At 43.7% G+C, this 13,610-nt stretch overlaps 1 protein-coding gene across 12 annotated transcripts in view; it reads right to left on the bottom strand.

The window, feature by feature from the left end:
* Positions 1-4,557: 4,557 nt before the first annotated feature.
* The window catches only part of rap1gapa (RAP1 GTPase activating protein a), a 73,823-nt gene continuing 64,770 nt past the window's right edge, over positions 4,558-13,610 (bottom strand). For 9 of the 12 annotated variants that reach the window (XM_081706853.1, XM_081706852.1, XM_081706851.1 and 6 more), the window contains 8 exons: positions 11,837-11,914; positions 10,418-10,527; positions 8,767-8,865; positions 8,452-8,587; positions 8,154-8,265; positions 7,822-7,925; positions 7,266-7,313; positions 4,558-6,952 (listed from right to left, as the gene is read on the bottom strand). In XM_081706853.1, the coding sequence (XP_081562979.1) occupies positions 7,305-7,313; positions 7,822-7,925; positions 8,154-8,265; positions 8,452-8,587; positions 8,767-8,865; positions 10,418-10,527; positions 11,837-11,914 (648 nt within the window). In that variant the 3' untranslated portion in view covers positions 4,558-6,952; positions 7,266-7,304. The remainder of the gene's footprint in view (positions 6,953-7,265; positions 7,314-7,821; positions 7,926-8,153; positions 8,266-8,451; positions 8,588-8,766; positions 8,866-10,417; positions 10,528-11,836; positions 11,915-13,610) is intronic. The other 3 variants (XM_035522511.2, XM_035522513.2, XM_035522508.2) reach the window with 2 other exon arrangements.

Here is a 13,610-nt window from a genome sequence, read left to right as displayed (position 1 = left end):
TCCCTTTCTTTCTCACTTTTTAAAAATTGTATTTTTCTTGCATTATTCTTTAGAGATGGGCTGTAAGAATTTCAACAGGAACTTTGGATTGAAACCGTTTCAAAAGCCAACCTCACTTAGAAGGCTACGGCAGTTTACAAGCTACTGAAAAAAGCCTTTGCTGTGCACCCCCCATAGAGGACAGCATAGTCTGGGGACCAAGGAGAAGCCCTTTGTTGGAATTCATTGCAGAGGCTGGGGAATGCAGTGTGATAAACCAGGGGCCCAGAGTAGCCCTCCTGCCAGTACCAGATGAAACAAGGCAGACATCAACCTACTGTCAAGTGTGAGTTATGGTAGCAACTCCTCTAGGCTTTCAATGTTTAAAGTGAATAAATCAGGCCTGCAGTGGACACACACACACACACACACACACACACACACACACACAGCTTCTATGTTTCACTGCTGATCTTTAAGATACATGACTGGAAATATGTCTACGCAGAGTGATGAGGCTTTGTAGACCATACTGGTTTGATAAAACAATCATACGTTCTTGATTTACTGCAAGACCTTAAAGATGTTTAGATCTAAGTCAGTGTAGTAGTGGTGTCCATATATATAATTTAGATTTGATACCTGATTGTCAATTAATTATAATTATGGGATTATAGTTAGTCATGAATTAATATTAGCCATGGATCATGTGGCAACAAAATTGTTTTATCCAAAGCTGGCTGTATAAGCTGGCCAATGTATTATTTTGTTTGTATGAAGTTTTATAATACATTCAACCAGCAAATTCAGCAAGTTGGTCAGAAAACTGTGAGATGCACCCCTCTCGCCTTCCTCGATAACTTGATTTGTTTACTTCAAAGAGACCTCAGCCGTTGTAAAAAATGTGATGTCTTTTCCTGTCAGGGGTCAGGACTTTGGCGGTGACTCTAGTCTGCATAGTTCACTGTGTAATGTTGAGGTGCATGTTTTTCATATTGCACAGCATTTTCCTGTTCTCTAGCAGCTAACCTGATATTCCCAGAGTAAGCCAACATGCAGGGCGCAGAGAGGTCCATGAGCTGAGGGAACTCCAAGGAGGCCCAGAGCTGTGATGCTGTCAGGCCCAGCTGCAGCCCCTGTCTACCTCCAAGCAGAGAGCCCCGTCACAGAGAGCCCTGTCTAATCACCAGGCTCCTGCCAGATGCTCTCATTGCCCTCTGTGACACAGAAACCACGGTCTCCGCTCACAGACTGCATCCCTTATGCTCCCTTCTGTAAACAGGCAGCTTTTCCTGCCTGTCATGGAGTCTAGACACTTCCCCCTGTATGAGCTGGTGTTGGCGGGGCAGGGCCAGATGTGGCTTGCTGTCACTCTGAGGGAAGGCGTGAAGGCAGAAGCCTGGTCAGCTGTCATAAACGTTTTGTCAGCCAGGTGGTGGCCGAATATGAACGGGGACCTTCTGAATGCTGATTCTCATGACTCAGACCTGGTGGATGTCGGAGACCTGGTGGTGGACTCTCATACTGGCATCTAAACACAAGCCTTATAGGGAAATACAGTTTTGAGAGATGAGCCATGGGGCAGGGTGGCTCTAAACTTGATATACGCAGACATTTGTCACATGAGCCAGACACTGAATGCAGTGTTATCTAGACTTGCACTGATGTACACCCTCGTTGGCTTCTCATAAGGCAAACAGCTCATTGCAATGACGTGTTTGGCTATTGTGAAGTTAATGTGCCTGAATTCCACGTTGAGGTTCATAAAATAAAAGTCTTATTTGTGCTCATAAAATAAAAGTTCTCCCATGGTTTTGTATCCCCCAACCAAATTCACTAATTACATCTAACGAATTCTGTTGGAAGACTTATTTTATGAACCTCAACTATCCATGTCTGGTCTGAGCCTCAGTCATAGTGCACTGCACATGTATGACAAAGGAAGCTCAGAGATATCTAATGTCTAATGCAGTACTGGGTTTATGAGCAATAATGGGGTAATGGAATTGCACAAGGAGAATTGAGCTGTTAGCAGTTAAACAAACATTTTGGATGGAGCCTCTTCAAGGAAAACACGATTTGCCCTTCTGACATTCTCCTTCATCCATTTTGCAACAGTTCTGCTATGTCTATAACGCGATCAGAACATGCATACATAAGCATCTCATATGAAAGGTTCTCTTGAACCACTGGGTTGATGGTATTGTTATTTTAATGTCATTTAGCGCACTAATTATGCCTATGTCTTTTACCTAAATGCAGGTGCTCTGCACATCTAATTTCATCACAAATAGTGCAGCTAGACTCTTTTTACTGACTTTAATGAGCTACAGTCAAATATGTTTTATAGACTGAAAGACAGTAACAATTTAGAAACATGAAAATAGCAGTTAATTAACTCCGATAACCCTGAGAGCTGACAAGGTGATGAGGAATGTGTGATGTGGGTGTAAAGCAAAAAATGATGTGCTAAATAGGAATTGTTGAGAGGAGTGTTAATTATTCATCACATTACAGGATTGCTGTGAAATCATGTGACATCCTCCTTTACAGTCCTGCCCCTCTGCCTCCCATCTGTCCACATTACACTTCGTCACATTTAGCCTTATAAGGGCCCACAGTCAGCCCCCTGAGTTGGGATTTCCAGTGCTCCTTATACAGGCTATATGACTGACCAAAAAAAACCCAAGCAAAACAACTGAATCAGTTTACTTCTCACTGTCATGTCTGAACCACAGAATACACTTGAAAAGAGACCACTAAAGGACTGTGAACTCACCACAGAAGTACGAGAGATGCAGTGAGATTAGGTTTAGGAACATCCATTGTAGCTGAATGACGTGGCCTCACCCTCTGAGACAACACAGGGAGGATGTTTCATCGTACTGTGATGTATAGAATAATGTAACGAACAGCATGCTGGTTTCTTATTGCTAAACTACCTGGTGGTACAGCAGCGTGCATCTGCGTGTTGGTTAGTAGACCTTCGGTCCTGTAGTTTCACAACATAGATTACTAACGATCAGAGCATGCACCCTAGGCACAGGACACTACCCCAAATGTAAGACCATAACTTTTACTTCTCTCTGCAATTTCCACAGAAACTGCTTTATAAAGCTTTCACAATGACGTGAGAGGTTAGCGCTGGTTGGCTGTAATCGTTGCATGTCAAAGCCTTTCTCGCTTCATTCTGTGCCTTGCATGCGAAGAGCTCAATAAAACTCACACTTGCAGTTTAATTTTCTCTCTGCTTGCGCTCAGCTGTCGTCAGCTCATCACCGGATTGGGGTTCTTTCCTCGGCGCAGCACTGGCCACTGTTTTCCCAGGCCGGGGGAAGGGGGAGGGGAGAATGAGCTTACCCTCCACTTAAGAGCTGCTGAGGCACACTGCGCCAAGCTCTGATTCATAGCCGCTCTCAACACCTGCCCAGCTGGGTCTGACAGAGAAGCAGCCTCTCCTGATATTCGCTCCCACAGAATTCCATCCTGCCCAGCTGGGCATGACAGCGAGTTAGTCCGTTCTCATATAGTGTTCCCCAAGCCTATATACTCTCCCATTAGGAACCGTTCTCCCTGGGTGAATACTGGGTTTGTATTTGACATACAAATCTAGTGTTGTACTCAAATTCAGCTCACTGCTGTGTATTCCAAAGGGTGTCACAAGGCCCAGCTCCATGACACTAGTAAAACAGTGAGCGTTAATGAAGACTAGTAGAGACTAAAACTATTACAAATGAGTGAATTCAGTGAATTCTCAGAAAGTGCGCCGGGTGGTTATCTGTCAGACAGTAGGGCTGTATGATTTTAACGATACCCGACACTGTTAAATATCATAACCTTTATTTGAATTGAGCATATAACCTTGATACACATGGCTGGAATGCCTTTTATGAGTCCCGTTACCACGTTATGCAAGATCCTCAATGGTACCGCCTTCAGCAGCTAGGGCAACGAGCAATGTAGATGTGTTTGTCTAACAACATTTTGCTACCAATCTGGAATATATCTTACACGTTCATGTGAAATTAAAACGTTAAGGTAACTGAAAAGTTTTACCTTCATCACAAGTAACTACTTAATCACATTTGCCTGGGTTCAGCTTGAACTCGGAGTGGGATTGAATGCGAATGAGTATCTTTGAAGAGTTTCCCCTCAGATGGTAGTGAGCGTTCAATTTAGCGCCCTCTAGTGTTCATAAATAAATTGACATGCTTGTAGCTCTTCAAGGAGCTAAACTGCTTGCTTTGATACATGTTGCAACCCAATAATAATGCTGTGTCTACCTGTCTTGAGGAGAAAATCCAGAGAAGACCAGTTGCTATGGAAACTTGATATCTCTTTGAGCAGTTGTGTAGCCCCAGCTGTGAGCAATATTTGCATTTGCGTCCCCCTAAACAAAGGAACTCTGTTAAGCAAAAATGTAACCGATGCATGACCCAGGAAGCAAAAACAGCTTAATGTTTGAACTAAACCTGCACATCATGTTAATCAATCATGAAATAAATGAATATTTTAAAACAATCAATTAAAATACATTTTGATAATACATGTTTTTGAATGAGACAGTCAACACTCAAAAACCATTACACCCAAGTTTGTTTATTTCATCTTTTCTCGGCAGTAGGCCAATGTACAAAACAGCTGTATTTACAAGGTCGACTGCACAAAAGCATAAACCGGTCATGTGTGTAGTTGTTTAATAGGAGCATATAGCAATGTTTTATCAACAACCTGCATAGAACAGCACAGATTTCTCCCCCAAACCACTGAAACTACAATATGTATACTTGTAGCATAAAAGAACCACAATTCACAACAGGGCACAAATAGGCCAAGCAAGGTTTCCCAAAGCAATTTCATTCAAACATAGTTTATTTTGTACGACTACAGAAATGATGCTGCATTATCTTGAGACCTGCATTTCAACATGTAAACACACAACAATGACACATGAAAGGGGGACAGATTTGAAATATGCTCATTAAAACGCAATCCTCCCATTAACCTGCTACTTCTGTGTATCATGACAAGAATTGAAGTAATTAATGAGCACTACACAGGTTTGTTGATTGCTGTTGTGTAACCAAAGATAAAGTCCTTGTATGTGCAAATATACTTGAATAATAAAGTGTTATTCTGATTCTGATCATGTAGTGGTTAAAGGGACAATCAATCACAAACAGAGTGTAAAGGCAGTTAACTTAATTATTTTCACAAACACGTAGCTTCATATGTACATTAACAGTGATATCTACAGCTAGTTCACAGCCTCCTTGATCATGGACATTTCTTACAGTAAGGCAACTCAGTTCATACACAATGCACCATTTTGTGCTGGTTATTTTTCAGTGATCAATCATGTTTAGTTAAATAAGGGCACCCGATGATTTTGGCATTGCTGAGGTTAACAGACAGGACTGTTATCTGGATACAGATTAAGCAGAGTATAGCAACAACAACAATTTTTTTAAAAGTATTCTAAATGGGAAAATCCCAATTTACATTGTAAACGGAGATTAGATTTTGGCATACACATATTACAAAGACTAAAATTAATATCCAAAAAGCATCCCAGAGAAGTGGATTTTACAATGTCTATTTATAATCCAAATCCTTTCTGATTTGATTTTCATAGTAGCTCAGAAGGCACCCATCAGTCCTCCAAGTCTTTTTTCATTACTCTCCACAGGTCTACTGGACATATGGCCTGTGTGTCCACATACCGAAAGCAACCAAGACACCAATTTATACTCATGTTAGCATAACACACAATGCCAAGTCTATGAAAGAACTGACAATATGATGTATATTGTTGAAGTTCTACATAATTGAGGAGCATTCCACGGATATAACAAGGACCCAAATAAAGGACCATGTATCGCTAGACTGGAATTACAACCCTGATACACTAGGCTGTAACTGTGGCAAAACCAAACTAAGAAGCTTCACTTTGAGTGCAAGGCAAAACACGTGCTGTAACGTTAAAGTGTAACATACAGCTAGACAGTCGGAAGCTGGACATATTTAACGTGTTTGTGCAAAACAAAATTCCCCTGCATAAATCACCTGCTTGAGCATTAAGGCATTTACATGTAACGTCGCTAGCAAGTTCTGCAGAAAGAATATCCACTCCATAATTACTGGAGTTAAGCATAATTAACTTGTCCCTTTTTGTCTTTCACTGCTAGTGATGCAGGCCTTGTTTGCTGGACTCTGCAGGGATGCATTTCCATCTGCTTTCTCTGACTGCTCCTTCCCCATACCAGCATTTACGTTAGCCTTTAACGTCTTTGATTCGACATCGACCGATACGTCTACGTTAAGTGCACATTTGTCATGAGTTGTAAGCAACACAAGTAATTTAATCTGTATCAACAGTTATTTCAAGATCAAATGAAGGAACAAAACAGCAACAAAAAAACCCCTGCTGATATCAATGCCTCAGACACATTTCAGGCGTCCTTGTGGTAGATCTGAAAGAGACCTTGTTGAACACAGAAATGCAGAAAATGTTCATGTTTTTCAGGGTGCAGGGGGTTTGCAGCTTTAGGACAATAAACAGACAGCGTTCTTTATTAAATGAGCACACAGATTCACAGGGCAAAAAGCACATCAGACACAGACCCAAAAACTAAATTCTATACTGAGGCTGAGTGGGAGGACTGAGAGACAAGTAGCCATGCAGTATAATTGAGGTCAGCCTGTGAAACCACCCCAACCCCGCCCCCTGCCCCCAATATCTGTCTCTTATATACACACATGCACACACTTCTGCACTGTGCCACCTGGTTAAAATGAAGTCTGGTGCAGAGCATGGTCACATGATCATGTCCTGTCCCCTCTCACTCTAGTGGCAGACTGGAGTTATCTTCGGCATCATCATCGTCGTCGCCGTCAGCAATCACAGCCAGAACCAGGGCTCACCTCTCTTCTGTGAGGGGGTGTTTTTAGGGGAATGCTACTGAGGGCGACACTGATAAACATGGAGAAACAAGGTATTTGAGCATAAGGTACACTGACATGAATAAAAACTATATCAGACTTATTAGAAATATTCTTTTATAAAGGAAAATTACTGAATGCTTTAAATTTACATTCTTACTTTGTTCTTAACATCTAAAACAATAGAAAAGTCAATATTTTGATCAAAGTTAGAAAGGCTCTTTTATCTGTCTCCTTTTATCTTACAGTGTAATGGTCGTATAGATTTATTTCTTACAGTAATGCTTTGGTTATGTTTGCTGACGTTTGGTAGATTAGTGAGGGTCTGTTGAGAGAGAGCTGACCTTTCGATGGAAATCCATGAAGCAATCAGATGGGGGAGGCTAGCAGTTCTGCATAGGGCCCACACACATACACACAGTTATCAGGCTTAAAAGGGAAGAAGCAAAAATGTCTCACTTGTGCATAATTCACATACGTTACACACACACACACACACACACACACACACACGCTTCTCTTGTGACTGTGTGTGTATTTATGCTGCGGAGAACATTTTTAGACACTTGCATGCAATTAAGAACCATTATTTTCAAGTAAATGTAACAAAGAGAGGAAATAACACATGAACAGAAACCACACGGTCTGGTCTGGATACTAACATACACTACACCCGTAGTAAACACCACTTGTTTAAACCTTAAAAAGTAAGAAAGCAGACTGTTTGAAAATTTAGACTTCATTGAACCTCAAACTATAATAAAAAAGAATTTCAAAAACAAATATTTATATGTAGTTGTTATGTTACTTGTATGCAGCTCTATTTGCACAAGCTAAATAAGCGAGATGTTTAAATAGCTGCAGTTAGATAATTTAGCTCAGCACTGCTAGGTGTCTTACCGATGTCGATTTGTGGTCGTGCGGTCGTTCCAGCTTGATGCGGATGTCCGTGCGATTTGGCTCACTGCCCTTCCGGCCTTCTGGGTGGCTGGGTCTGCCTGCAGCTAGGACAGGCACAGTCCAGGGTGAGCCTTCCTACACTCACCTTGTCTTACATCAGCACACATGTGCAACTGGAGCGCATCATTCATTTTGTGCACGGATGAACCTCATCTCTTTGCGCAGTGACAGCTACAGCACAGGTGGTCTGAACTGCTCATGGGTAATCCCGGGAAGTGGCTCAGACAGGCACCGGTTTAACAGTCCAGCATGTTGGGCTGCTGTGGGCTCACCGGGACAGCTCCCCCTGCTGGTGGTGCTGACGCTCCTCATGCTGTCCTCCAGCCACGCGCTGTAAGTGAAGGAGTCCCGCTTGTGTGGCGTCCCTGCCGAAGACATGCTCTCCTGCAGACAAACATAAACGCACGTGCATGCTTACTCTGTGCGGTCGACACGCCGTAGACCTGTTGGGTGTATTTGCTGCTGTGTGGGGTGGGTGGAGCTGTTGGGCAAGTGTATTTGCTGCTGTGTGGGGTGGCTGGATCTGATAGGCGTGGGTATTTGCTGCGGTGTGGGGTGGGTGGCGCTCACCATGCCTGTGTCGTAGTCGTCCGGGGCTTCGGCCTCGTTCTCCTCCACCACGCTGGCGAAGCTGCTGGCATTCGAGGAGGAGCGGGACAAGTCCTGAGCTTCAGGGATTGAGGGAGCCCTACAACACATGGCTGAGCTACACACACACACACACACACACACACACACACACACACACACAATTTACTAAACTGTGCACCACTGGAGCAATATACTGCTACATGTATGCTTTAGCCAAACCCTAAACAGTACAAATCTAAAACACTTAATTCCATATTCTGCTAATATAAATTCTCTGACAGTCATGTTCCCTACCTGTTCTTAGTAGTGAGGACCTCAGGGGAGCTCTGATTGGAGGAGTTTTCAGACTTGGGGTCCTGGGAGGCGTGCCCACTGTCAGGAGTTTTCTGAGTGCTGGACATAAACCCCCAGACCATTAGATGGCAGCAAAGGCATCCCTTAAACGTTGTACAGTACCACTCCAGTTATGCTCACATGTACTTGCTATACTGTTGGTTAGTATAGAAGTGTATTAGACATCAATTTGTAAATAATATGATGCATCAGTTTGCTGAATGATAAGAATCTCAAAAGAGCACATCAATCTGAAAGTTGCACTGTGTCACTGTTTTACATAAAAACATATAGAACTCTGTCTTCATGAGTTTGTCAAAACTGTTACATATGGTTCCACGACTTATAACGGGCATCTTTCTGACTTTGGTATTTTTGTTTCGGTAATTTCATGCTCAACACACCGCGTGAGGGTGAGAAGGTCGGCATGATGTATTGGGAGTTGTGTGTAAACAAGGCAACACTAGATGATGTGTTGGTATTTTTATGAAACCTGCGATAAGCGCCCCGGGTACAATGTTAAACACTGCACTCAGCAATTTGTTCATTCCATCAGCAAACGAAATGGATGCAGGAAATTCACAGTAATCACAGTGAGTCATGCAATAATGCTAATAATCCTAGATCTGATGCTCCATGGCCAGGAATACTAATACATTCAGAACTGAAATCCTAAATCTAATAGCACTAAATCCTCTTTAACTATAGGCTACGTTCAAGGAGTCATAACTAGCTCTACCCTTACCATACATACAGAAGGAGATGAGAAAAATGCGACTTCACAACATTCAAAGTACTTTCTCCATAGTGTTTTCAAAGCTGCACTTTTTTATTGTAGGATCACAGTGCACAATGGTTTGAAAGGTGCAAGATAAGCAATGATTGGCTGAGAAGTTATTAATTAATCAGTCATCACTCCTGCTTATTTTATTGGCCCAATTCACTCGGTGCCTTTGTGCACAGCATGTATGGATGCGCTTAGAAAAAAGAGGGAGGCGTGCCTTTCCATGTTCTTTCAGTGTAGCAGAGATCACGCGGGTCATGCTGCCTGCTGAAATCAGGGCCCTAAACGTTGCAGGTGCACAGGCCACACATGCTTTGAGTTTGTGTCAAGCACACTCGCTTCCCTTACGTACTGACACTTTCCCTCTGGGAATTCTTATTATACATAACTAAACCTTGGTGAAGAGTGGCCAGTTAGTTGCACTGCGAATTTCAAATGCATGTTTAATTTGATCAAAGGTGCAATAGCTTAGTACTTCAGGTCTATTGTGGATTTTGAGGTTATCTAAAGGGCCAGGCTGCCCTCTGTTTAGAGAGGCGGTGCTCTACGGTGCCTTCGGTACTTGGAGGGATCCGTGGCAGGCCTGCCGCCCCTGACACTGATGCCAGGCAGAGAGACACAGAGCACAGTCCTGTCCTCAGACAAAACGGTAGTGACCCTTCCCCACTCATGCGCGCACACGCACACACACGCACACGCACACACACAACCTTGCTCCAATGAGAGGCCTGCTAAAACAGCTGGCTCTGGCTGGGAGGTCCACATTAACGTCATGACCTGTGGCATCTCACGAGCGACTGCTCCCGTGGGGCTGCGTTAGCTCCTCACCTTCTCTCCTGCACCTCCTGGATGTTTTCAATGCCGATAGCACTGCTTCGGCGAGAGCTGAACGGGCCAGACTTCTTCCTGGTAGGACTTTTCCCAGGAATGATTAGAGACTGCAAGAGAGAAACACTGCCAGTGAGCTTTAGCTCGCACATCAACTTATAACCTGACATCATGCCCCATCTCACAGTGATAAAGTACATCAGAGCAGAAGCACAGTTGTTACCTCTTTAAAGCAACTGCTTATTGGGGTCGGACTGTCCTTAACGTTACATAATTTTTTCTCGTTTGCTTGTTAGTGTCTGCCTGGGCACTATGCCTGTTTCACATTTTATGTTATTTCATAAGGATTCGTCTTTTTTTTTTTTTTTAGAGCAGTTATCGTGACAAGCCGTGCGCCAACATCTCTGGGAGACGGGAAGCCGCTGACGTGAGGCTGGACTCGCTGGCGGCAATGTGGCGGCGAGGCACGGGCCTGGTTACAGTGTGCCCTCCGGGCCGGGGGTTCTGGCTGCCGCAGCTGGCCTTCCATACGTCTCGGAGATGAAAGCCAGGGGTCTGGCAAGTCGGGCCCCTGCTCAGCTCTGCCCTCTCTGAGGGGCCCAAGGGGCCAACCTGACAGGCCCTGCTCAGCTCTGCTCTCTCTGTGGGGTTTTGTTCTCTCAGCCCGCACGCCGGGGTTTTACTGCTTCCACTTTAAGACTTCCAAAATGTGACTTGAAAAAGCCTTTAAAAATATATCTAAAATGGCTTTAAGAGCTTCAGCGGGACTCTGAATTTGTTTCCCCTACATTTCATGTTCCTACGCTACCCAACTGTAAACACAGCACGAATAGCAGACATGAGCAAGGACTGTACATTCCACAGCGGGGGGGGGGGGGGGGGTCGTGCATCAGGCAGGGCAACGTGGGACAGCGGGTGGAAAAACACGAAAAGTGACATGGAAAGTGAGGTGCTGGAGAGGAACTGTGACATTTTGCAATAGGCCTCTGCGACTTTTCCGAGTGATCTAGTGGTCTCGTACGAGTCGTCCGTGTGAATGCGGGAGCGAAGAAGCCAGCAGACCTGGTTAAGGCTCCCACTGCATGACAGCATGCTGTCGCTACAGCAACAGGCGTGTGTCATCACCTAGAGAATATGGCATTTGCTAGAGGTATCTACAGGCAGAATCTTTAAATACACTAGAATGTGGAATGAATGCAATAAGCGGGTAACAGTATGACGGCAATTATGTATGATAAACTAAACTTAAGTCAAACTTAATTAACTTATTATCCACTAGGGGTGAATTAAATAAGGAGGTTGACTTGAGGGCTGTTTCCATATCTGCTCATGCCATGCTATAGTCATGTGATGGTGTGGTAATGGATGTCATGCAGTGAGAGATGTAGAGTGATAGAGGAGTGAGAGTTAAACATGAACCTCTTCTATCGTTCCTATCCCTATGGCACTGCCGCGACGTCCGTATTTACTGGGACTTTTCCCTGGGACAAGCAATGACTGCAGAAGGCCGAGAGAGAGAGAGAGAGAGAGAGAGAAAAACCATGAGTTGTCATGCAGAACGTTATGTTATAAAACAATGCAGGCCAACTGAGGTGTCTGATCATTTTAAAGCAGTTTTAAACAGTTACAGGTCATGATCACAACAGAGTAGCCAAATGAGAGGAGAGGGACCTGAGGAGCCATGGTGTATACGGAGGCCTGTGAGGGACAAGAGAGCATAGAGCAGAGCTGAGGAGAGGAGCACACAGCAGTGTTAGACACATCAGGACACTGCAGACAAGGTCTTATTTGCACCATATAGTACATAGGATACACACATACACACACATACACATACGGGTTACCACAATTATGACATTGGTTAAGATAGACAATACAGGTTAGTTGTACACAAAGGATTTATTGGGTTCATCATTATTATTCACGCTGCAGAGCTTTGGTATATCCAACAGAGCTCTGGAAGATATCTACAGGAGAAGAAATTCTCTAAGAATTCTAAGGGGCTCTTCTATGGGCTTTCATTTGGTGCAATGCACTATGCAGATGCCTGCATCAGAAAACTCGCTTCAGTCTTCAACCTTAGCCAAGGTCAGAAAATCTATACAACTGACATAAAATGAAAATACAGGAGGTTTTGGCCAGAAAACACAGTGGGGCTGGTAATAAAAACAACAGAACAGGAGTGCATTGATCCAGGCTGTTTCTCTGCAGATAAAGATGGTGAGAGGAGGGCACCAGAGGGACCTGAGCAGACTGGGGTGAGTCACCTTGCTTCTGAGAGCTGTAACTATCCTTGGGTCTGGAAAGAGCTCCATTAGGGCAGCTGTGCTTGGCAGAAAGGAGCCCTGACATAGATGGAGAGGAGCTGGCTGGCTCACTGGTTGACTGGCTGGATGGTTGGTTGATTGGGGTTGGCGGGGGACAGTGCAATTTGTTCCCTACTGTGTTATACTCACCACACACAGCAAAGCACAGCTCAGCTCATCTGCTAATTATGCCTATAGACAAAACACCAGAGCAGCAAAAACCCTCTTACACACACACACACACACACTTCTCACTCAGCAGGTTGTCAAGTAGACTGTACATGCACACACTGATGCTTCAGGGAATACACAAACACATTCGCATCCTCCTTCTGATCCTACCAAGCAAACCTGCAAATCCATCTTAAAACCTCTCAGCAAACACTACTGTTCAGACTCTGGAGAAAAAAGGGCAAGAACATTTTGAATGAGGGCATGAATATTTTCATATGGAAGCCCAAAACTTTTTTTGGTACAAGAATCATGTCCAACATTCTGGGCAAAATGTGTTCGAAGGCAATATGTGACTCACTCCAGAGCATTGGATGGTATAGCTGTCAGAACCCAGTGGATCTCAAACACCGCATGCCAACAGGAACTCTTTCATAATAAGGTCAACTCCTATCCAAGATGGGAGGGAACACTCCTGACTAGATAGGCACTGCAACGCTTCTCTGACACTTGTCTTATAAGACCTGATTCTACTACAGCAGATGGACATTTTAACTACATTATTATTATTAGGTAAGATGTGTAAGACCAGAGAGTGCACTGGAGTGAGTTTCAAAGGCAGTGAAAGAAGAAAATTACTAGGTTCCATTAGTAAGATAATTAAAATATTAGATTTATTAAGGCAAATAATGTTAAGATTTACACACTGTACATTA

Source organism: Electrophorus electricus, chromosome 24 (assembly GCF_041902795.1).
Source record: "Electrophorus electricus isolate QZ-2024a chromosome 24, ASM4190279v1, whole genome shotgun sequence".
NCBI classification, from domain to species: Eukaryota; Metazoa; Chordata; class Actinopteri; order Gymnotiformes; family Gymnotidae; genus Electrophorus; species Electrophorus electricus.
This window is presented reverse-complemented; position numbering and strand designations above follow the sequence as displayed.